The sequence below is a fragment of the Helianthus annuus genome, chromosome 4, assembly GCF_002127325.2.
Source record: "Helianthus annuus cultivar XRQ/B chromosome 4, HanXRQr2.0-SUNRISE, whole genome shotgun sequence".
Lineage (NCBI taxonomy): Eukaryota > Viridiplantae > Streptophyta > Magnoliopsida > Asterales > Asteraceae > Helianthus > Helianthus annuus.
Genome location: NC_035436.2, coordinates 40,032,876 through 40,059,706, shown reverse-complemented (window position 1 = coordinate 40,059,706; position 26,831 = coordinate 40,032,876). Strand labels below are relative to the sequence as shown.

Below are 26,831 nucleotides of genomic sequence, written 5' to 3'. Positions count from 1 at the left end.
GTTGAAAGTTAAAATCTAAAATCGATCAAATTTTTACAATTTTCAAACTGTTGTCGGTCGATGTTTGATTGAGAGTTGGTCATATGTGTGTCGTTTGATTATATTCCAAGTAGTTGTTCTCATTACACGTTTAGCTTTCTTGTATGTGCAGATGCGGCATTAGGACCAGCTAAAGGCAAAGAGAACGTGTTAGAAGACGAGCTTTGGAATGAAGACACAACATGGATGCAGTCAAAGGATCAAAATGATCAAGTTGCCCCTGACCACTTCTCAACACCGCAAGGATCTAAAATTCGAAGATCAATGCTTCACGAGCGACGTTCAAGGGGGAGTTTGCTGATACACTCCCTGTTTGTGACATGTGAAGGCGTTTTAAAATCCGAAAACAGTATATAGACGAACCTCACGAGCAGCATCCAAGGGGGAGTTTGTTGATGCATTTATTGTGGATACGGCTCATTGCGGTTCGCCCATGTTTCGGAGTAAAGGCCCGGGTCAAGATATTGATGTAGCGCGTGATACGGAAACGAAGATTAAACACGTTGATTCTAAGAATACCCGTGTGACTCTTCCCCAACCCCCAAATTGCAACCTAAAGGCCACGGAATTTGAAGTGAAAAAAATAGTTTTCTCAAAATTAAAGTCTGCTCTTTTCATTAGCTTTAGCAACATATAAATAGTGACCGAAATTCAAAAACGGGCCTAAAACACACTTGGGCTAAAAACTAGAACAAAAGAAAAGTCCAAAAAACCCACTAAAAATATAAAACATAAAATAACTCATGGAAATAAGCGTTTTTTGGCCCGGACGATGACCCAAACCGCCGGCCGTAGGCAGTTTGCAGCAAGATGAAGGTCGTTCTCACGTTCGTTTCGCCTGGTCGCACGCCCAAAACGGACCCCGTAGCCCAAGTTAGAGCCATTTTAGTGAAGCCCCCTTTGTTACACGATCTTGGGCCTCCAAATACAAAATAGCCTGCTCCTCCACACTTGGGCCCGCATCATTCCCCCCTGGGTAGACAAAATTCACCCTCGAATTACCAACAGGTTCATCATCAGAAGACTCTCCATAATAAGGCAACAGATGCTACACGTTAAACACATCAGAACAACGAATGTGACTGGGCAGTTTCAGATGATATGCATTCGGGTTGATCTTCTCCACGATTTCAATTGGGCCAATCTTCTTTGCTGATAACTTGTTATACTCCCCAACTGTAAAACGATCCTTAGTCAAAACAGCCCAAAAAAAATCACCTTCCTCGAACTCAACATGCCTACGCTTCTGATCAGCAGCTTGCTTATACTTCAGATTAGCTCCGGTCAAATGATCATACACAGCATTATGAACTTCATGTAAACCCTCCGCGAAATCTTGAACTTTCTTTGGAATAGATCCAGAAACAAGAAGAGACATCAAATCAAGTGGTCCTCGAGGCTGAGATGAATAAACTACCTGAAATGGGATATATCCAGTGCTCCAATTAACAGCATGATTATGAGCAAACTCAGCTTGTCACAATTTTTGATCCCATGCCTTCACATGATCACCAACCAAACACCTCAGCAAATTCCCAAGTAACCGATTAACAACTTTAGTTTGCCCATCAGTTTGTGGGTGATAAGCACTACTGTAGTTGAGTTGAGTATTCACCATCTTCTACAAGCTACGCCAAAAATGGCTCAGAAATCGGGTATCCCGATCGGACACAATTGAAGAAGGTAGCCCATGCAAACGGTACACATCACGAAAAAATAGTTGGGCTACATTAACAGCATCAGTCGTCTTCTTGCAGGGAATAAAATGTACCATCTTAGAAAACCGATCCACCACAACAAAGATGGAATCATTACCTCTCTGAGTACGAGGTAACCCTAACACGAAATCCATACTAATATCAACCCATGGCTGTGAGGGGATTGGCAAAGGCATATAGAGACCCGCATTGGGAGCCGTGCCCTTGGAAACCTGACAAATACGACACCTCTTCACATAACGATCCACCTCTTTTCTCATAGTTGGCCAATAATAAGAAGCTTGAACCAATTGTAAAGTACGATCATGATCAACATGCCCCTCACCATGTAACTCCTTAATAATCTTTAAGCGAAGACTAGAATCGGGAATACATAGCTGATTCCCCTTGAACAGAAAACCCTCATGCAAAAGAAAGTCTGACTTTTGCCCAGTTTCCACATCCTGCAAAATAACTGAGAAATAAGGGTCGATGGCTAACTGCTCACGAATGACCTCCAAACCCGGCACATCAACCCTCATAGATACAAGCAGACTACTCCTCCTGCTTAAGGCATCAGCAACCCTATTTGAAACACCAGTCTTGTGTATGACCACAAAAGTAAACTTCTCCAGAAAGGCCAACCATCGCCCATGCTTGTGAGATACCTTGTCTTGAGTACGAATATGCCTTAGGGAATCATGATCAGTGAATAAAACAAACTCCTTTTGAAACAAGTAATGACGCCAATGCTTTACAGCTTGGACCACTGCATAAAACTCAAGGTCATAAGTACTGTACCTCAACTTAGGCCCAATTAACTTCTCACTAAAATAAGCAACAGGTTGACCACCCTGACTAAGAACCCCACCAATTCCAACCTTTGAGGCATCAGTATGAAGTTCAAAAACTTGAGAAAAATTAGGCAATACCAGAATTGGTGCTGTAGTGAGCTTCTCTTTCACAACTTGAAAAGCCAACTCTGCCTCATCTGTCCATACAAACGTCTTCCCCTTCATACAATCTGTCAGTAGGGCCATAATAGAACTGATGTGTGGAATAAACCGTCTGTAAAAAGAAGCAAGCCCATGGAAACTACAAACGTCAGTAATGGTAGTAGGAGTTGGCCAACTTTGAACAGCCGCCACTTTGGATTCATCAACCTGTATCCCATTACCAGAAATAACATATGTCACGACCCCCGACCCTATCCTGGCCGGAATCAGAAGTCGTGAGCAGTCCCGTGGTACCGGTGATTATTTTGAAAAACTTTGCAGCGGAAATTTCATCAGGACCGTGAGTTAGGAAAAATATCAGAGTTTAGAAACACCGGATTTTATTTAAATAGATGGAATAAATTCCATGTTTTACAAAGGTAGCTTTTAATAAAACAATATTTCTTCATTTGATTTAATTAATAAAATAAGCCACTTCTTGAAGTCCTTTCAGTGCAGGATCCAATCCTTACGCCAATCTACTGTAATTACCTGAAACGTGTTTTAAAAAGGTTTTGTCAGCAGGGAAATACTGAGTGAGTTCATTCAGGTTTTATACAAAACAGATTTGTTATAATTTACAGTATTAAGGGGAATTACAATGTTTCTGATATCAAACCAACTACCCACAGTATTTGTCACTCGACTATCCATTGGCTATCTCGTTGTCCAAATGGTATCTGTGACTGTGGTCAGATCACCCCTTGGCTAACTCGTTGTCCAAGTGTGACGGGAAATAAGTAATGTATACAAAACCCCACATACCGGCTGTAACTTGGTGATTACATAGACTTAATCACTGTAATTATAACTTTAAAAAAATAACTTGGAGTTTTGTAAAACAGTTTGATAAAAAGAGAATGACTCACTTTATAAGCATGCAAGATTGAGATAACAAGCTTCTTGATTCTACTTCTTCCGATAATTAAGCGTGCACTTTATTATTCTGGATCTTCTGATGATTTAATAGTTTGTTTGATTGTGAGTGTGTAGTTGGGAGTATTTTTGGTTGTTAAACATATAGTTTAACAGAATGGAATACGTATTTGTGTAAAACCCGAATCAAACCTTAACGGTAGTCACGAGATTCGAACCTTAATGAATTTCACAAAGTGTAACACTTTGGATTCCGTTTACCAAAATCACAAAGTATAGTACTTTGGCATCCGTTTAACGAACTCTCAAAGTATAGTACTTTAGCATCCGTTTAACGAACTCTCAAAGCATAGCACTTTGGCATCCGTTAGTTGGTTCCTGAATCTATCGGACAGGACATCGCTTTGGTGGTTATTGGTTAGAACACCAACGTATAGAGAGAAGAATAGAAGAAATGAACAAAGGAAAATGAATCCTAAGCTTCCTATTTATAGGTAGATTTATTCCTTAGCTAGGAAGTTTCCTTAATCATTAAGTTTCCTTAACTATTAAGTTTCCTTAACTATTAAGTTTCCTTAACTATTAAGTTTCCTTAACTATTAAGTTTTCTTAACTATTAAGTTTGCTTATCCATTTAACTAAATAACTTACTTAGCTTAATTAATCTTGCTTAGCTTAATTAATATTGATTAACTGATTAATTAATCTTACATGACCGATTAATTAATCCTAATGGTTTAATCAAGTGATTAATTAAGTAATATAACTAGCTGATTAATTCACTTTACTTAAGTTTCCTTTCCTGTTAAGTTGTCGTAGCTAGTAAGTTTTCTAACCCATTAAATTATCTTAATAGCTAAGTTTAATATACTAGTTTAACAACTTCCTGATTATGAGTTCTAATTTCTAGACACAAGGACTCGTATTAGTGTATTAACTCAATACAACTTTAACGATAATCACGAGATAAAACCCTCACAACGATTTACAAGTGCAATACTTAACAATTCAGCGGATTCACAACGAATGACAGAGTATAGCCCGAGTTCGGACAGCACTCAAACATTCAAGTCGAAATCACGATGAATAACAAAGTATAACTCATTTTGAGCAGCACTCAGACAATCGTTGGATAGTTATAATCGATCGGATAAAGTATCGTACCAGTGATTAGAGTTATTACCCTAATAACGGCCAGAGTTTAGGGATTTAGAGGGCAAAATCCCGAGCTATTATTTACAAAAATAAAAGCTGACGGAAAGAAAAGAATTGAAAGCGATCGAGTTAATACCCGGCATCGTAGCAGTACCCCGCTACACTAATTAGTGATTTGTGTGTTGTACAGTGAATAACTCGACGTCAATTGAGAAATTGAACGTCGTTTGAACAGCAGAAATCGAATGCCAATGTCTGCTATTTATACACGAAATTTGGCAGGCTTACGGACCGTAAGCTATATCCCTTACGGTCCGTAAGGGAAGCACTCTATTTATAGGCTACCTAGGTTCGGGACTAGCCTTGCTGACTTGATGATTTTGACCAATAAGATTTAAACAACGTTTTATGTTGATAATCGTTAGCTAAGGTTTACCCCCTTTCAGTTTTAGGGGCCTTGATCCTGATTCCGATTGTTCTGGAATTTTTAGGGTTTGTGTAGAATCACTTGGGTGTCTTAATTAGGGTTTCCATAATAGATAATTATCATCCTAATTATTGTTTTTAGTGAGAGTTGTTACATCCTCCCCACCTTAATAAAAATCTCGTCCTCGAGATTTGGACTATGATATTTTCTTGGGGTTATGTTTCTTCTTTTAATTAAGAGAAATAATGTATCGTGGAATGGAATCAAAAGATATTTTGAGGGGTATGAATTTTTTAAAATAAAGATGATTTATAGAAACAATTGGAATCAATATTCGAAATGAACTTACTTTGATCAATTGAGGGAGATTCCGAATTAATAAATATTTATTTGTGAATGGAAGTATGAGAAATGATTTGTTAATGATTATCCGAAAATCAATATCGTTTACTTAAATGGTACTGGACAATAGAATTTAGAGTATCGTAATCTGAGTACATAATTGTACCAAGAATATGACAAATCAAACGAATAACGTATGAATAGGGTTTAGTACAGGCTACAAATCTATTTGGACGCTACAAAGTGTTTGTAATGATTGAAAGAATTCAATAATTATGATGACCGAATAAATCCACCGTTTTTGAATTTGAGAGTTTCAAGGAAGCGAATCTGGATATTTCAAAAGATGAGACATTCCGATGAAATGAAATAGTTTCCAAGGTGATTATGTTTAAGCCAAAAGATATATGATCTACAGATTCTTAAAATGAATGTGAAGAACTTTTTGGAATTAGTAAAATTTTTTGTCAGAAGAGAACTTACCTTGATTGGCACCTAAGGAAGACCTAAGATTGACCGGTTCAAAATGAAATGAAAACATGAAAATGTTTTGTCAGATATTGAATTATAATATGAGAAAATTAATGTGCTGAGATGGGTGATTTGTATGAAAAGATAATAAAGTTAGTGTATTTTTATCTTAATACATAATTGTATTCAGATGACTTTAATCAAAAGGTTTGATTAAAGATAGGTGATCTTTTAATTTATTAAATACCTTTTCCTTTTATGTTATTATAAAGTAAAATAATAAATAAATATAGATAGGTTTAAAATATCAAAATCCCGTAATAATTTTGATAAAATAATGATATATGTTTTATAAATAGGTTTACCCAATATCGTAGAACTCATGATTATCATTTTTAAAATCAAGTATGTTTAACTATAAGATTAGGGTATTTCAAATCATAAAAGTAGAATAATAAATGTTTATTTTAATATCAAGCATACTTAAATATTGGCTTGCGTTAATGACATTTGATATTTTAATATATATATACAAAAATTTCTATAAGTATGTAATGGTTGTGAAATATTAATCAAGATGACATTTATTTATAATATGTCTTGTTTATGAATATTTAGACGATTATTTAGATAATTTTATTCGTCCCTTTAATTGTTTTATGAAAATATGTTTTCTCTTTACAGTACGAAGTATATATATATTTATATATATATAATATAAAAATATTTTTACATATAATTGAAATTTATTAAATAAATATGATGACTTAATTTATATATATTAAATAGTTATTATCATGGTTGAATATTGGTTAGTGCTGCCTTGTTTAAGCATAGGTGGCCAGTCCATGCCTAACTAAGGCTAGGCTATTCAATACATGCCCCTGATAATAACTCTAGTATTTAAAAATAATACTAACACTATTACTATTTAATATATTATTACTAATAATAAAACTAATATTAATCGCCAATAATAAATGCATAAACTTAAATGAGAGTATACTTCAAACAAAATTTTATATGTAAAAATATAAATTCTTTACCTTAATGGTTTAAAAAAAAATTTTAAATGCAGGAATACTATATTGTAAGTTTCTATATATAATCAACTAAATTTATATAATGTTTTTCGATCAATGATGATAGAGTAAGAAATATCACAAAAGGCTCGATTGAGGTTGTAAGGACTACGGATTTAGGACATGAAATGGTGGATCATTATCTTAGCACACAATTGTGTTAAGATTGCTTTTATAAAATAAATCAATAAAGCGGATTCAATATAAATAAATAAATAAATAAATAATTACATCCTAGATTAGCGCAATCTTCAAATTTGTGAAAATGTCATCACAAAGTGATCGTGATCAAAGAAATGATTTGATGAATTTGAAGACTAAACAAGCATGTTATGGTTCAAGAGAATTGAAGTGCTTGTTGGGACTATTTTGAATATGATGGTTTCAATCCATCATATGGGACTTCGAATTGAATACGTATTGCGAGCAAGTTAACTGGGTTTGGATAAAACGAGTTTTAATAAGGAAGTTCGGACATGATCACAACAGAAACCATGTATACCTTTCAAAAAGAAAATCGAATTTTTCAAGAAACTTATTGACTTGATATCAAAGAGTTAACGTTTTGCAATAAACGTGGTTTATAATGCAAAGATCAAGTATACTGACACGATATTTGAACTTTTGATAAAAATAACAAATTGGAATGAAGCCCTCCAGTGGTCTTCATAAATCAAACGAACCACATGCGCAACAAATAGTGCATGCGTAAAGTGTGGATTTACCAAGAAATGAAATAGATCAATATTCTCCACTATGAAAGAAATCCTCATTGTATGATGACCATTAGGGGAAGTAGCAAAAGTTTTATTCATAGAGGTCAGAATTGCAACGAAGGGAATATAAGAGCTTTATCTGGAATTTCGTGTGGTAACCGTTGTTAAGTGACATTATCAGGGAATGTCGAATAAAATGAAATAGGGGATTTGCGAAGGTATGGGATTCCTTTTGCAGTGCTAGTAATTATGACTCAGATTGGATTCTTGTTCTAACGTATCTAGTGAAATTTAGATCTTTTGTAAGATCATGTGGCAAAGTGCCGCTTTTTGATTAGTAGTACTTTTAATGACGGAATTAATATTGGTGTCATCGTGCCTAATTTATATTTTTCAAAGGCCTTGCCTGGGAAGTTGTGTGTGATAAACTTTGACGTCTGTGGACGTATAATTTAAGTTTCATGTGTTTTCTTGTGCATTAGCATAATTTTATATGCTTCTTATTTGCGTTCATAATTTATGGCGTTAATAATTTATGGTAATGCATTGGTAATTCTTATATTTTTGATGGTGTCCCAACTTAATGGGTTTCCCATTTGCTCGAGTTACGAGGTAGATGAACAAACGAAATAATGTTTGATATCGATATAGGTAAGAGATTCTTGATAAAGAATTCTAGATTTATTATTGACACATATACTTGTGCTTTATTCTTAATTATCAATCGTTATGGCTTTTGGAATTTCTTATAGATATACATATCTATATAATTATATATTTCACATGCTGTAATATACATACCCTTGATAAGGTTAATGTATTTAACAGATTCTTATTTCCAAAAACAAGTCTGATATCAGGCCATGATACTATTTAGGGAAATCTTGTCACTTGTTTGACATTTTATATACCCCATCTTACCCGGTTCGCGCCGGAGAGGTAACCTCAGTATATCCGGACAAGCTGGAGAGTCTGCTACTCTATACCCAGTTTTGCCGGAGAAAATTTTCTATTTCCCATTAATAGTAACCTTTCAAGATTTTAAAAGTGCCTCTTTTACTAGGGCTTTTATCCAAAATCAAGGAAATTTATATTTCCGTAACATATCTTATTCTGGACCAATTAATATCAATGAGCAAAATTAATAACAATTAAGTGCTATTGCCTGCTAATTGTCATTCTTATGGAATACCAGTATCCATTACATTATACTTATATAAGTAGTTTACCTTAAAGTTTATTTTAAGGCAAAATTCTTAAGTTCAAGTCTAAATATCCTCCGGAGTACTATCAGATAATATTAAGTTTCTAATTCTCCGTTGCAACTTAGGTATTATTATAACACCTAATTGCGTAAACAAGTGGCTTAGCTTACACTAAGGCATCTTTTCTTATGTTCAAGTCTAACTGCTATCGTTTGTGCTACCATATAACAGTAATCTCCTAACTCTTTTTATTTAAGCTTAAGTATTATTATCACAACACTTATAGGCTTAAAGTAGTGGCTTAGCTCTGATACCACCTTCTGTCACGACCCCCGACCCCATCCTGGCCGGAATCGGAAGTCGTGAGCAGTCCAGTGGTACCGGTGATTATTTTGAAAAACTTTGCAGCGGAAATTTCATCAGGACCGTGAGTTAGGAAAAATATCAGAGTTTAGAAACACCGGATTTTATTTAAATAGATGGAATAAATTCCATGTTTTACAAAGGTAGCTTTTAATAAAACAATATTTCTTCATTTGATTTAATTAATAAAATAAGCCACTTCTTGAAGTCCTTTCAGTGCCGGATCCAATCCTTACGCCAATCTACTGTAATTACCTGAAACGTGTTTTAAAAAGGTTTTGTCAGCAGGGAAATACTGAGTGAGTTCATTCAGGTTTTATACAAAACAGATTTGTTATAATTTACAGTATTAAGGGGAATTACAATGTTTCTGATATCAAACCAACTACCCACAGTATTTGTCACTCGACTACCCATTGGCTATCTCGTTGTCCAAATGGTGTCTGTGACTGTGGTCAGATCACCCCTAGGCTAACTCGTTGTCCAAGTGTGACGGGAAATAAGTAATGTATACAAAACCCCACATACCGGCTGTAACTTGGTGATTACATAGACTTAATCACTGTAATTATAACTTTAAAAAAATAACTTGGAGTTTTGTAAAACAGTTTGATAAAAAGAGAATGACTCACTTTATAAGCATGCAAGATTGAGTTAACAAGCTTCTTGATTCTACTTCTTCCGATAATTAAGCATGCACTTTATTATTCTGGATCTTCTGATGATTTAATAGTTTGTTTGATTGTGAGTGTGTAGTTGGGAGTATTTTTGGTAGTTAAACATATAGTTTAACAGAATGGAATACGTATTTGTGTAAAACCCAAATCAAACCTTAATGGTAGTCACGAGATTCGAACCTTAATGAATTTCACAAAGTGTAACACTTTGGATTCAGTTTACCAAAATCACAAAGTATAGTACTTTGGCATCCATTTAACGAACTCTCAAAGTATAGTACTTTGGCATCCGTTTAACGAACTCTCAAAGTATAGCACTTTGGCATCCGTTAGTTGGTTCCTGAATCGATCGGACAGGACATCGCTTTGGTGATTATTGGTTAGAACACCAACGTATAGAGAGAAGAATAGAAGAAATGAACAAAGGAAAATGAATCCTAAGCTTCCTATTTATAGGTAGATTTATTCCTTAGCTAGGAAGTTTCCTTAATCATTAAGTTTCCTTAACTATTAAGTTTCCTTAACTATTAAGTTTCCTTAACTATTAAGTTTCCTTAACTATTAAGTTTTCTTAACTATTAAGTTTGCTTATCCATTTAACTAAATAACTTACTTAGCTTAATTAATCTTGCTTAGCTTAATTAATATTGATTAACTGATTAATTAATCTTACATGACCGATTAATTAATCCTAATGGTTTAATCAAGTGATTAATTAAGTAATATAACTAGCTGATTAATTCACTTTACTTAAGTTTCCTTTCCTGTTAAGTTGTCGTAGCTAGTAAGTTTTCTAACCCATTAAATTATCTTAATAGCTAAGTTTAATATACTAGTTTAACAACTTCCTGATTATGAGTTCTAATTTCTAGACACAAGGACTCGTATTAGTGTATTAACTCAATACAACTTTAACGATAATCACGAGATAAAACCCTCACAACGATTTACAAGTGCAATACTTAACAATTCAGCGGATTCACAACGAATGACAGAGTATAGCCCGAGTTCGGACAGCACTCAAACATTCAAGTCGAAATCACGATGAATAACAAAGTATAACTCATTTTGAGCAGCACTCAGACAATCGTTGGATAGTTATAATCGATCGGATAAAGTATCGTACCAGTGATTAGAGTTATTACCCTAATAAGGGGCAGAGTTTAGGGATTTAGAGGGCAAAATCCCGAGCTATTATTTACAAAAATAAAAGCTGACGGAAAGAAAAGAATTGAAAGCGATCGAGTTAATACCCGACATCGTAGCAGTACCCCGCTACACTAATTATTGATTTGTGTGTTGTACAGTGAATAACTCGACGTCAATTGAGAAATTGAACGTCGTTTGAACAGCAGAAATCGAATGCCAATGTCTGCTATTTATACACGAAATTTGGCAGGCTTACGGACCCTAAGCTATATCCCTTACGGTTCATAAGGGAAACACTCTATTTATAGGCTGCCTAGGTTCGGGACTAGCCTTGCTGACTTGATGATTTTGACCAATAAGATTTAAACAACGTTTTATGTTGATAATCGTTAGCTAGGGTTTACCCCCTTTGAGTTTTAGGGGCCTTGATCCTGATTCCGTTTGTTCTGGAATTTTTAGGGTTTGTGTAGAATCACTTGGGTGTCTTAATTATGGTTTCCATAATAGATAATTATCATCCTAATTATTGTTTTTAGTGAGAGTTGTTACAACATACCCCAAGAATAACACTTTAGGGGTCATGAACACACACTTCTTGGTGGCTGCATAAAAACGGTCCCTGCGAAGTAAGGCCAAGACCTGCCTCACATGCACAACATGGTCGCTAAAAGAAGCACTATAAATGAGAATGTCATCAAAATACACAACCACGAACTTCCCAATAAAAGGTCTAAGCAACTGATTCATCACACGCATAAAAGTACTAGGTACGTTTGATAATCCAAATGGCATCACCAACCACTCATACAACCCTTCACGAGTCTTGAAGGCAGTCTTCCACTCGTCACCCGGTCTAAGACGAATCTGGTAATAACCACTCTTCAAATCTAACTTCGTAAAAATAGTAGCACCACTAAGTTGATCAAGCAAATCATCAAGTCGAGGAATAGGAAACCTGTACCTCACAGTAATCTTGTTGATTGCTCGACTATCAACACACATACGCCAAGTGCCATCTTTTTTTGGAGTCAATAAAGCCGGAACAGCACAAGGGCTCATACTTTCACGAACGTGACCCTTAGAAATCAACTCCTCAACCTGTCTTCGCAACTCTTCATGCTCAGCAGGGCTCATCCTGTAATGTGGTCTATTGGGTAACTGTGACCCAGGCTCCAAATCAATATGATGTTGGATGTCACGCAAAGGTGGTAATCCATCAGGCAACTCAACAGGAAACACATCAGAAAATTCCTCAAGCAAAGGAACCATAGCATCAGGAATTTCGACTTCCTCGGGCACTGCCTTCCCTATCAAAACAAAAACACTGTCTGTGTCCTCCAATTCATCTTGAAACTGACTGTTGGTCAACAAATTACCCGACTGTTTTGTGGCTAACTGTTTAGGCTTGCTAGGGACAAGAGTGATCTTCACACCACCAAACAGAAAGCTATAAGTATTGGACCGCCCGTTATGCTCTATATTACGTTCATATTCCCAAGGTCTACCCAGCAATAAGTGACACGCGTCCATAGGGACCACATCACACACAACATCATCTTTGTACGTTGAACCAATAGAAATAGAAACAAGTGCCCTTTTAGATACCGTCACTTCACCTCCTTTTTTAAGCCATTGAAGCTTGTACGGTTTCGGGTGACTCTCTGTCTTCAAGGCCAACTTTTGAACTGCCTCTTCAGAAATCAGATTGTCACAACTCCCCGAATCAATGATAAACGTGCAAACCTTCCCCAAAATGGTACATGTTGAGTGGAAGATGTTGTGTTTCAACCAGTCATCCCCATCTGCCTTTGGTGTATAGCAAGAGCGTCTGACCACCAAATTCACCCCAACATCACCGGTCAGAACATCCTTTTCATATTCAGTTTCTTCATCGTACACTGGGTTATTCTCATACTCTTCATACTGATCATCCTCAGACTCAACAAACAAGTGTCTTTTACCAGCCTTTTTGCACTCAGCTTGACGATGGCCTGTTTCACCACAACTGAAACATCTCGGACCACTACTGCTAGCCCCCTTAGAAGTAGGCCCGGTATTGCTACCCCCCGGCTTCTGCTAACTAGGCCCGCCACGAGGTGCCCCACTGCCTGTCCCAACGTTTCCTCCAACAGGGGTAAATGAACCGCCCACCCGACGGTTTTGCTTCTCAAAGGCCAACGCCCGTTGGTGTGCCTCTGGAATGGTTAACGGATCAAAAAGGTTCACGGACTCCATAATTTGAACCCTCAGACCCCCAATATACCGAGAAACAAGTTGCTCCTCCGGTTCTTGAATATCATTCCTCGAAATCAATTGATAAAACTTCGTTGTATAATCATCAACAGATTTGGCCCACCGTTTTAAATTCTGCAGACGTTGGTACATCAACCTTTGAAAATTATGAGGCAAAAAGTTGGACCGCAAGCACTTCTTCATCTTGGCCCATGTCACAATCCTTGACTTTCCGAGCCTGTTTCGTGTTAACTTCAATTGTTGCCACCACGCAGAGGCCCTACCACGTAACCTGGTAGCGATCAAGGCCACTCGCTTGTTTTCAGGCACCTCCTTGTACTCGAACACCTCCTCCACGGTAGCCAACCAATCGATGAACCCCTCCGGATTCAAACTAGCCCCATCAAATTCTGGAATATCAATCCTTATCCCAGAATCCCAACGCCTGTTACCCCCTCCATGTTCACCCCTTGGCCGCCCTTCCTGTTCGTCTTCGGAAGTCGAACCATCACCAAAAGGGTTACTAAAATCAGAACCATACCCGTCATTGGGTCTCTGCCTCCTACGATTGATCAAGTCGGCCATCCGGTCAGTCAACTGATCGACCACCTGATCCAACCGCTGATCCACTCTCGCCATAAGTCGCTGCTCCAACTCACGTTCATACACTTCATCGAGAGGCATGTTGTTGTTTCTCCTCGGAGGCATTTTGAGCCAGGAATTCGGCTCTGATACCAACTGATGTAGCGCGTGATACGGAAACGAAGATCGAACACGTTGATTCTAAGAATACCCGTGTGACTCTTCCCCAACCCCCAAATTGCAACCCAAAGGTCACGGAATTTGAAGTGAAAAAACAGTTTTCTCAAAATTCAAGTCTGCTCTTTTCATTAGCTTTAGCAACATATAAATAGTGACCGAAATTCAAAAACGGGCCTAAAACACACTTGGGCCAAAAACTAGAACAATATAAAAGTCCAAAAAACCCACTAAAAACATAAAACATAAAATAACTCATGGAAATAAGCGTTTTTTGGCCAGGACGATGACCCAAACCGCCGGCCGTAGGCAGTTTGCAGCAAGATGAAGCTCGTTCTGACGTTCGTTTCGCCTGGTCGCACGCCCAAAACGGACCCCCGTAGCCCAAGTTATAGCCATTTCAGTGAAGCCCCCTTTGTTACACGATCTTGGGCCTCCAAATACAAAATAGCCCGCTCCTCCACACTTGGGCCCGTATCAGATATCCTCTATCTTGACCTGGTTCGATGTTAGTATATTAATGATTGTGTTCTAAAAGACCATGCATGAAGGCAATGAAAGGAATGCATGATATTCTAACACAGCATTCTCATTGTTCGTCCATCCTTATCTAGAAAGAATGGTTATTGGGCTTGAGTATTTATTGGGCTTGATATGTCAACGAAGACTGAAGGTTCAACGAAGACTTCTTTGGATGAAGACTTCTTCTGACGAAGACTCCTTTTGGACGAACTCTCTTTTGGACGAAGACTTTCCACAACGAAGACTACTTGCTCTCCAACAAACACTTCATGTTGGACGAACACCCATGCATGACGAAGACTCCTTGCTCTCCAACAAAGACTTCATGTTGGACGAACACCCATGCATGACGAAGACTGAAGGTGGTGTCATGAAGTCTCATTGTTCGTCGAGGATTATTGTGGACGAAGAGTCCAGGCTATGAAGACTCCAGTCTTCGTGGGATGCCATTATGGTTCGTGGCCGTGTCCATTGTTCGTGGATGTGCTGTTACGCTTCGTCTATTTAAACAGCTTACAGCAACAAGATAAGATTGTGACATAGAACACACAGAACATAGAGATATAGAGAGAACACCAGTGAGTTTGAGCTTTTTCTGTACTGTAATCTTGTAACAAAACTCTCTGGAATCAATATACTTTGAGATTTAAACGTTGAATCTTATTCTTGTCTTTGTGTCTTCGTGTTCTTTGCTCGGTTTAACTTACCGGTTGGATTCCGCACAATTGGGTTTGTTTGACAACAAGGATAAGGTTACTAGATCCTCCGCTAGTGGACCTACAGTAAATGCACCCCTTGGGATGATAAATGCTAGATGTTGTTACTCGAAGATTTGCTAAAGATTTGTTGATCCGGCATGTATTAAGGAGGAGTCTGTAAGTGCACCTAACTTTGATAAATGCTGGATGCTGCCAAAGAATGAATCTTCAAGGACTTTTTCTGCAATTGTTTAAAGATTATGTGTTCTCAAAGTACAAATGCGGACTAGATAATGTCTAAGGGTGTCCGCATTTGTAGTTTTTGGCTTGTCAAAACTTATATCTTTCATCTAGGGGTCCACATTCGTAGTTTATGCGCTATTAGTGTTGGAACTTGTTATTTGGGTTTTGTAAGAAATTATAAGTTCTTTGTTTTTGTCCGAATTTGTGGTTTAGAAGTATCAGTACTTATTTGTTAAGTAGTGAGAAATGTTTCTAGTTTGTTCTATCTGTATTTAGGCATGGGTTTTGATTTGTAAGGACTTGTGTGTCCATACTAGCCTTTGTATAAATGTTCTCAGTGAATACCTTACGGATTTTAGGGTTTCAGCTATTGATACATGTCCGATCTATATTTCGGCATTTTTAGGGTTAACGGTTGTGGAATGATGGTATTAGGGTTCTTCGTATTCGATTAATACTTTTCGGATTTTAGGTTATCAATTATTGAAATATGTCAGATCTGTGTTTCAGTAGTTTGATGGGCTTAGGATTTTTCGTTGTGGTGAATATGTTACCACGGAGTTAAAGACGTGGTGTAGATAAGCTCTAGAACATAGACAAATGGTGGCTGTGTTGGATCCAATACTTGGCAGACACTTTGTAATTTTTACTTTTTTATGTTTATCACTACATTATTGTATCAATTATTAAAGGTTTTGTCTGTTTTAATGTGCTAACAGGAGGGTTCATATGAGGGACAGAAGCTAGGCTTATCCTTGAGAGTTTGAATCATCTTACAGACCTATTCTGCATCTTGCAACCCATGGTCCTAATCATATATTATGGCACTATAAGTGTTTCTAACCACTGATTTAAACTCCTTACTATGCCTATGTGTTTGTTTTAATACAAAATTGTTTGAATTTAAGGGTATAATTTACACAATTCTTGTTGTTCACATCTGTTATAGTATGTCTTTTAGATATAACATTTTAGTGTACTTAGTTTTGATTTTAGACTGTTAGATTCTACACATTTGATGAAAAAGTGGTCTACATGTATTAGTACACATATCACACACCTAAATGCTTTTGATTGCATTATTTAAACTACAAAAACAAATACACATACAAACCAGTTTGTAATAAAAGCTAAACTAAAGAGATTAGGAAACCATACTTTATTTCTCCAACTCGTTCTGCAAAGGTACTAAATATGATGATTTTTAAGATAAACAAAATTGAAAGAAAGAAGGCGACATGTTAAAATCATAGAACTACATTATATAGACCTAATATCCGAATTTTTCTCAGGGAAGTTAACCTTTATTTAGACAGTTATTAAATCATGGGATAGTAGGAAAGTGGGCTGACTTGGTAATCTCTATATAATAACTGAATAATCGGTTACTAAACCTATGAGTTTTATATTCCAGCTATGTTTTTATTTGAATTTTTTTTATAACCGAAACTGATCTTTTTTAAACTTTGTAAGAAAAGCTTATACTATTTGATAGAAGTTATATTTTCCACTAATGAAGACATATTTTTTAAAAACTCTTAAAAAATCTTATCATCCATAAATTAAGAACTAATTCTTAAAAAAAACTTATATGTTAACTTATCATAAGAAAATATTTGTATGGATAATAATAATAATAATTAAACTTCTTGTTTAAATACGCATATAAGATACGTATTTGTATATCACTACCTTTAGTAAACTATATTATTATTGTGCTTAAAATTGTATATCCTCTTGCTAATCTTCTATTAGTATCCTACAGCCCTAAGTGAACGCTACACAGATCTGACTTGCTTGGACTTACACGCTATCAGGTGCTATTATTTCTTTCTTGAGTTTTTTTCCTTTCCTTGCATTAGGCATACTTTTTGCTGGACTAGTCAGGCCGGTGGTTGTTGGGACACAGGGTGGGCCATCCCCTGTTGCATTATCTGTGACATTTGTTTGTATCTATGTATTGCATTATCTGTGTTTGTTGTTTGGTTTGTTTTTATTGTCTAGTTATTTGCATTGTCAGATCTAGGTTGCTTCCTTGGCATCGTTTGCTGTGGCACCTTGAGTGATGAACCACTGATCTGACCCTCTGTCTTGTGTTAGCTTGTTGCGTGTTTGTTTTGTTTCTTTTGGTGGTATTATTTGTGAGTATAATTTTAACTGATAGCATATAACCAACTGTTCAGAAAAAAACATTAACTTTCAAGGTAACAACGAAACAAAGATAAATGAAAAACTTAGATAACTTAAAATCAAATTATAAACATACTTGAAACACAAATTACGTACGGTAAACCTAAACTCTAAATGAAGTCATGAAGATATTGTAACATGTCTTGCAACATGATACAACCTTAGGCCTATAATAAGCTGCACATACTAAACATGTTTTACCATTCACAACACCTCCTTCACTATAAACTACACAGTTCTCTTCACTATCATCAGTTTCTTCTTCCCCTATAACTCCTTCATTTTTTTCGTCTGCCTCCTCTTTCTCCATCTCCACCCCTCATCTTTTTTTGCCATGTCCTCCACAGCTCGCGCAATTCTCAAATGTTTCTTACCTTTAACATGAGTACACAGATTTTCAGCACTTGTGCAAGTTACATCACAAAGCTCACATTTGAATCCATGAGTGGTAACAACTCCAGCATGCATTCTGATAAATGTAAAATTATATTTAAAAACCTACCAAAATATATTTATTTAGCAAAAACAACAAAACCCAAAAGTTTTTACCTTTTTAATATCCCCTTTCGAAGCAATATGCTTATAGTACTATTGTACACTATTACAGACCTTCTTGCAAAGGGGACAACTTAAAACACTGTTTGGTTTTGCCCCGTTTTGTAGCACGATTTTAATTTTTTTATCCATTGTGAATAACAAAATAGAATACTGATTAAATTATTTATATTATTCTAAAAGGAAGTTACTTTCTCATAAATGTGAATGTGGGATTATGGGAAGTAATTTGTGAGAAATTTGTGGTAGAGTGGGTGAGTGGAGATTGAAGTTTTATAACAAATAATTTTTAATATTACCGTAAGTTATAAAACTTAAGGATAGATGTTAATTTTATAAGTTTGTGTTTTTAACTATATTAAACTTCCAACTTTTTATATAAATCTAAATATTAAATGTATCAATCTAGTATAAATGTTAGTATTTATGTTGGCACAACCTAAATAATATTCACATGTATTCAAGTTATCAAATGTTAGTTTGATTTATATATACTTCTTTATTTTTAAATTCATACCTTTTACATGATTATTTGAAAAAACGTGTGTACTTGACTTTTAGTAGTCATACATTTGTTACTTGTAAATATTTGTAAGGTTATTATTTTGCAATTCTTTTTACAGTGTAAAAATATATTTCTTCTGTAATAATATAACTGTATTTAAAAAAGAGAACATGTTTTCTTATTGAGTCATATAATATCAAAACAATTTTTTAAGAGTTATACTTCACATCAAATTAAGTATAAAACTTTATATAAGCATTACAAACATGACAAAAGAAAAAAATACAATACATAATGTAACAACTCTAAATTCAGCCACTTTAGAAAAAAATAAACAAAAATTAGATAAGTACTTTAGGAACATACTTCAAAACATAAACAACTCAATGATCACACTAACATAATTAGCATAAACATTCTTAAGACAAGCTAGGATATACACGAACTACTCGGTTTCGGCTTTGAATTGATACCCTACGAATCTTATTTTTTTCTCTTAAAAGGGGCAATGGAATCTGCTGTGTCACTAAGCTCATGCTCTTCCCCATTATCTTCTTCATAACTACCCACATCTATTACTTTTGTTTTGTTCTCTTCTCCAAGGGATAACAACCTTTTGTTTGTTTTTTCTTTTACTGTGACATCTGTGCTTGTGTAATCATTTTACTGACTCAGAACAATTCAATATTAATAAAACAATGTATTTTGATCCCAATGTTGTTATTTATGTTTGACATTTTGTGCGATTTGGTTTTTGATTGATCTTAAACTACATATCGCTTTCTGGGAAGTTATACGCGAACTGGTGCGTAAACGTAATCAGTTTAACGCGAAAAACACTCCAGAACAGCAACATAAGTTTAACATACCTAAATAACCTTTACATAACTTAGAAATAAGTTTTAGAAGGTTTGGTATGGCAAAAAAACAAGTTTATTCGCTCTCAGAGACTATTTGCGTCAACTTGCAATAGTCTGCCGATTCGTAAGGCAACGAACAGTTCGGAACTTGATCATAAGATAAACATGCCATATATAACCTAAACATGGCTTAGAAATAAGCATTGAGTGGTTCGGTGTGCAAAAACATGCTTATATGATCTTACAGGGACTAAAGATGTCAAAAACGGCGTAAGTTTGCATTTTCGCGCATATCTTACGTTCTGGCCACATTTGGACATCCAAAATTTTTGTACACACTAAAATATTTTTATTTTAGTGACCGGCATGCAAAAATACCATTCGTCGCTTAATTTGGTTCGTTTTCGCATCCGTTTGAGTTTCGTCATAATTTAACGAATAACGCGACCGTACGACCAAACGAACCGACATCCGGGAGTTTTCCGAGCATATTTTGAGTCCTCTAAACTTTATTGACTTGGTAGAGCCTTGAAAATGGCTTAACGGGGGTCAAAAGGGCTAAGATGATCTTAAATCAAGTGCAGGGACCATTTATGCATTTCTGCCAAACTGGACTACACGGGCCGCGTAAGCCCAGTCCTCTGCTTACGCGGGCCGCGTGAGAACACCCAGCGACAGAAATCATTTTCAGCCAACTGTTTGATAATTCAGGGGCCAATCTTTCAATTTCTTTGTGTGATGAGCATGTTAACACCTCTCCAAGGCTTTGAACCTGCTTGTTACACTTGTAGGGCCATGATTTCTTGCTTGGAGGTTACACAAACATGTGTCTTGATCTTGTGAGTTTACAACAACTATAAATAGCCTAACATTTCATTTGTTGCAACTCACACTTGATCTAAATTCTCTAAGTTGATGTTTTTATAACTTCATACCTGAGAATTATAAGATCAAGTTCAAGCAAGGAGCTTTTGTAAGCCTTCCTTCATTCTTTTATTGCTTTCTAGCTTAAAAAGTCAAACAGTGTTTGACTTTCTGTTTGACCAGTCAATGATCAACGCAAAGTTCGTTTGAACTTTGTAACGTGATTGTAATCATGATGGTTATTATCCTTAGCGATGATACCTACTGATTACCACGTTAACTAGGCGTAGTGACGAGTCAAAGTTTCGGTCAAAATGCGTTTTAGCACGCATTTTGCAACGAAACTACTTTAAGGTATCAAAACACTTTGTTTTGATACCAAATCAGTTTTCTAAGTAGGTTAAACATTTTTTGACATGTTTAACTCGTCACTATTAGTTTAGTGCTTGTTTAGGGTCGTAAGTTAAACGGTCTAAACAACCTCTTAGACTTTCGAACCCGACCCGTTTGGTCGATCATTAGGATCCGACCAAGCTTGATTAGTGATCATAGTTGCATAGGGAATAACCTCTGAGGTTATACCTTATGATTACATAGGATTGGTTAGTCATTTGTTAGTTAGCTTATATGCTCATAGGAAATGACCAAAATGCCCTTTTGAAGCATAAATCCGTATTTTACATATGTGATCAACTTTTTGACGTATAATCTGATTTAGTAACATGTTTAGGGATAATTGGGCATGTAAGACTTGACATAGCTCATAGTTAACCATCCGAACATAGTTTTAAGCAAACGACGCATTATAGTGGCTTATATGTGACAACTCGAGTTTTCGACTTTCACTTTCGCATTAAATGCACGTTGACTGTTTACTTGACTTTGACTATTTAGCTTGAGTTGTCTGATTGGAATTGAATTGCTTGATTTGTAACAGTACGCATTGTGACATGATGTAATGTGATTAGTGCATGTTTATGTATCGATTATATCCTTGAACTTATTGAAAACTTAGACTATGACTAGGCTTGACGAAACAAAGTGATTCGCTAAAAACAACCCGACGAAATAGAAAGTTTGTTTCGTCAAATCTATCTCGACGAAACAGGAAGTGTTTCGCCGGACCAGTGTCTCGCCGAAGCCCATTACGGGCCCAAAACATCAAACCGAATACTAAAACGTGTAAAAACTTCAGTTTCACATTTTTATCAAAAACCACCGAAACCCTAAAACCTTTCTCTGTCATTGGCGATCGCGAATTCCCGAAACACCGGAACGATCAAGTTGCTATCTTTGTTATCATCCTTCGTGGTTAGTGTTTATTTCTCGCACGATTGTTTGTATCCTTGTTATATATTAGTTGAATACATGATTCATTGTGCTTGATCTTATGTTGAGAATTCTCGGATTGATTGATGATAATCTTGGTGAACAATAATGAAACTGGTAATCATAGGATTCTTATTGTTAAATCGAATGGGATTATGATTCTAAGACATATTGATTGACAGGGAGAATTTGTATTCTTGTACATATTCAGAATGATGTTGGTTTTGTATGAATGATTGAACTTCTGTGATTGATGATGATTGTATGATTGTCGACTGCTGTGGGTATGATTAGGGTTCTGTATAACGCGACTGACAATTGACGTAAATGATAATTGACGTAACTGATGTTTGACGAACTTGACTGGTTTGACGAAACAGAACTCTCGGCGAAACAAAGTGTGCTTCGCCAAGGGTGATCGACGAAACATAACTCTGTTTCGCCAAAGGCAGGATTGACGAAACATGTTTTGTTTCGCCAAAGTGTGATTTTCCAAAGTGTGTTTCGCCAATTCGAATACTTGCACAGTAACCTAACTTAACTCTGCTAGAAGTTAACTGAATTGATTAACCACTATTAAGCGATACGCATGACTTATATGAACTCGAATGTGTACAATGTGCTACTTGGTGATTATCGATGCATTGTCCTTTGTGATTACACATACGTGCCAACTTCGTGAATATCAACTGATCATATACATGTGAATACTTAGGACTTGACTGATTAAGTGTGAGCGAGTAGTTAACCTTACCGAGCAAACCAAGGTGAGTTCACTGCATTTCTCAAGCATGCGTCCCGGTGGTTTGGGACAACTAGTAAACATTTGGAAGGGAATCTTGGGTAAACATTTAAATTGAGTTTTGGTTATTGAACATGGAATCAATCATTATCGGATTGCCTGTAGGGCAATGGGGTAAATAGTTGATAGCGCTATTAGGTTTGATACCTCGCACCGGGCCGTAAGGACGGGCGCGAACTAATTATCTGGGCATCATTACCAATGCTTGGTTAGGGGCATTGGGGACTGGACACACTTCCAGGTTATTAAGGGACACACTTCCCGGATACATATGGGCACACTCCCTAGGGTATCTCAACAAGTCATAAACAGTATCATATCACAACGTTGAATTGGCTTAACATACATCTGGTAACAAAACACGTTAACAAAACTTTGAACTCACCAGCGTCGTCTGACACACTTGTCTGCATGCTTGCAGGTCGTTAGAATTCGTGACGTGGACTTGCTATCTGGGAGTGCTGGAGTGGTCATGGATCGAGGCTCTTGGATTGACATATAGTGATACATTGGTTTTGGGCATTAATAAGAAACAATTGTTAAACGATTTATTACATGCTTCCGCTATACAACTTTTTGGGAATAATATTATGTTTGACATTTGCTATTGGTAATTAATAACATGTTATATTTAAATATTTATCATTGGTTCGATGTGATTGGTGGCTCGGACTCTGATGCGTAACACGCCTCGCGGAGTTCCCGCAGGTGGTATTTTGGGGGTGTTACATTATACTACCATAATGGTTCGAAACGGGTCAAAAGCACTTAGGTAGACTTTCAAATCAGAATGTTAGGTCTATTAAATCATACCATATGAGTTCAAATACTCATTTGATTTATAGAACCTCATTCTATCCTATCTCCCGATTTAGGATCCGATTATTAACATAGTTACCTACATTAGGTGCTGGTTGATTCGTGATCCTTGAAGCCTTATTTGGTCTTATTCTCGAGACTATTAGGCAATCCCAAATGAGTACATAGTTCCCCTCTTTTACCGTTTTCAAATATTTTGGGGTGATACACATGTACATACATGTTACTTTCGTGCATTTCATGCTTTTATGACATAAACATGCTAGTTTCACCTAGTACATATCAAGTATGTGACAACCCGAACTTTCATGGTCAGGGTCTCTTAGTCGCGTGATCTTGTTTCCTGTTAATTCTCTTTCATATTCCTTACGATGATATAAGTTAGTAAACGCTTGTGGCTGTAGTGTAATTGTTAAACGTTTTGTGTGTCGTTCGTCTGAGTTAGAAAATCGGATGAGTTGGGCCGCGCGTACTAGGGCCACACATTCGCACTTCATGATCTTGGCCCAATTCACATTTTATGCATTTTAATCTTGATCTCGGCGCGCTTGTTAAATGTCATCTCGGCCCAATTCTTGTGAAGATCTTTGATATCGGCCCACTTAATTGAAGTAGGCACTCTAACTTAAGATACGTAACCTCCTTTCATGTTTCTCAATCACAACATAACAACCCTACCCCTTCCTGTTTGTGCGATAGTCCAATTGGATGGGCTTGAGCCCATCTCGGTTAAGAAGGAAACCGCCCCCAAGATCTTGACTATTTAGGATACGTATTATGGGAGGACTAATAAATACAAACTCAAACTCAAAACAAAACCCTATTCTCCTCCATAAGTCTACGCACGGCAACAGGAGACTCCCCACCCTTCGAGGCAACACCATCTCTGTCGATCGAGTCTTGCGGTTAGTGGATTCGGCTTTATATTGTTTACTGATTTCTTGTTTGTTATACATGAACTTGATTAACAAGTTAGTATGCTTATATTTGGTTTTAGCTTACATGCATGAGTGTGTGATCTGTGTGTTTATGTGCATCGGTGTAGGGTTTAAGGCATATAATCGATAAATTAGTGTTGGCTGTGGTATCATAATAACAAAGGTGACACCAAATCAATCATATGATGACAACAATCGTTTTTATTTCAGAGGGTACTGGTATGTTGAAATCGAGGACTTATGGTCTGTTATGGGTAGGAAGTATTAAACTCGAATATTGAATGTTAAAACTAATGAGAATATTAATGAATATGATGGAAAGACCGAGATTGACGAATTGGATTAGATGGTTGTAACAGGGTAGCAGTGAACAAGAATCATAATCAGGTGATGTTGACTAAATATGGAACTGAATATTGAATGATAAAGAAACTGGTTATGTGCGATTTAGAAACAATGTGCGTGTGTTTCTAAGCAAACCATGTGCTTTAAATTGAAAGCTCCAATAATTGTTAATTTGTTATAAAAGTTGTCTGCCACTAAAAATTAATTCAATTAATATTACATGGCATGTGATGGAGTAAATATTAGTATGTAGTTGAGGTAGGGGTCCAATGAAAAGTGGGTTATGCATTTGGTGGTCCAATCATGTGATTTTGGGCGGCCAACATATACTAGGTGGGGTTTGGGCGGCCAAGCAAGGGTATTGGCTGGGTCTCACACGATGGGTTTAGGGGCCACAGGTGATACATGAATTTTATACAATGTGGTATGTTTTATAGAGGACATATAGGTGATTAGTAAATTTGTGTAGCATGCTAACTGTTATGAGATTATATGATGACAAGGGGACTAGTAACTTGACAATTGGGCCGCACCTTTAATGAAGCTCGTTTGGGCCGAGGGTTAGTGGGCTACGAATATAGACAAGGGGAGGGGGCTGGTTGGTGCTGGGCCAGGCTTTGTTTTAAAGACCATGTTTAGTAGTTAAGAGTTGATAGTGTCTTGGCTCATAATTTAGGCCAATGATTATAAACAATTGAAATAATATGAATACTCTATTAATGATGTTTATTGACAGTCAAAATATTATGTGTATTGGTTGATGCTATGATGCTCTTGTATGTGGAAATTGGATCTGTCTACCTAATGAAATATATTGGCATGACGACATGCAACTTAGGGTAATTTGGGATTGGGATTGTTGATTGGATCGGACCTTGTAACTTGATTGGGCTACTCGATACTATGTACTATTGGATCACTGTTTGAATAATCATTGTTCTTGCTTGAATTGTTGCTTAACTGTTATACGTGCCATACGTGACAACCACTGATGTGATCTATGTGTAAACAAACTGAAAAACTGATCATTACCAAACACTCTCCTAGGTCGCGAGTATTGAATAAATTAACAAGTAAAATATTCTGCCGAGCAAATCAAGGTGAGTTCACTGCACTTTTCTAAGCATGCGTCCCGGTGGTTTGGGACAACTGGTAAACGTTTCTGAAGGGAATATTGGGTAAACTGTTTAATTGGGATGTTGGTTATTGAACACAGTATAAATCATGTAAGACCCCGTACATCTACCGTGTTGCTGAAGAAGCAACGAGGTATTTAGTTGATAGCGCTATTAGGTTTGGCACCCTCACACCGGGCCGTAAGGACGGGCGTGAACTAATTATCTGGGTATGGCTATGGTTGTTAGAGGCACACTCCTCGGATACATATGGGCACTCTCCCTAGGGTATCTAACGAAGGCAACATAGCAATCGGTCGTTAAGGGGTACCCACTCCCCGGATACTTATGGGCACACTCCCTAGGGTATCTAACATGAGCAACATTGTAACGCAACATTGAATCGCATTAACATACATCTGGTAACTCAACCCGCTAACAAAACCTTGAACTCACCAGCGTAGTCTGACACACTTGTTTACATGCTTGTAGGTAATTACTGAAGGAACTTGGGAACTTGCTGTCTGATGCTGCTGGAGTGGTTGTGGTCATGATAAACAATTACATTGATGTGGTTTCGATACATTTACACACTTATACATTTATGCTTCCGCTCAATACTTTGGTTTTGGTTAAACTTTTCAAACGTTATATTTATTTCAATTGGGTATTTCAATACATTATGACTTGTGTTTGATATGATTGGTGGCTCTTTGTTGGATCGTTGCACCTCCAGTAGGGACATACCCTAGGTGGTAATTTGGGGGTGTGACAGTTTGGTATCAGAGCCACTGGTTATAGAGAACTCGGTTTTAAAATGTTTTCATAAAACCAGACTATAACCGAATTGATCCAAACGAT

The 26,831-nt window shown here is 36.6% G+C and overlaps 1 protein-coding gene across 1 annotated transcript; it reads right to left on the bottom strand.

The window, feature by feature from the left end:
* Positions 1-1,087: 1,087 nt before the first annotated feature.
* Positions 1,088-14,134, bottom strand: LOC110933292. The gene is made up of 4 exons (XM_022176522.1): positions 13,276-14,134; positions 11,834-13,185; positions 1,811-2,899; positions 1,088-1,456 (listed from the first exon to the last, which is right to left on the bottom strand). Exons 1-4 carry the CDS (start codon positions 14,132-14,134, stop codon positions 1,088-1,090), a joined length of 3,669 nt encoding a protein of 1,222 aa, XP_022032214.1.
* Positions 14,135-26,831: the final 12,697 nt, after the last annotated feature.

What these genes read in the sequence shown, in the direction of transcription:
- LOC110933292 (XM_022176522.1), bottom strand. Translation starts at nt 14,134, where the DNA reads ATGCCTCCGAGGAGAAACAACAACATGCCTCTCGATGAAGTGTATGAA. An exon ending in GGCACCTCGTGGCGGGCCTA is followed by an intron (nt 13,186 to 13,275) that starts GTTAGCAGAAGC and finishes GTGGTGAAACAG; the next exon opens with GCCATCGTCAAGCTGAGTGC. An exon ending in TGGATCGGTTTTCTAAGATG is followed by an intron (nt 1,457 to 1,810) that starts GTACATTTTATT and finishes ATCCCATTTCAG; the next exon opens with GTAGTTTATTCATCTCAGCC.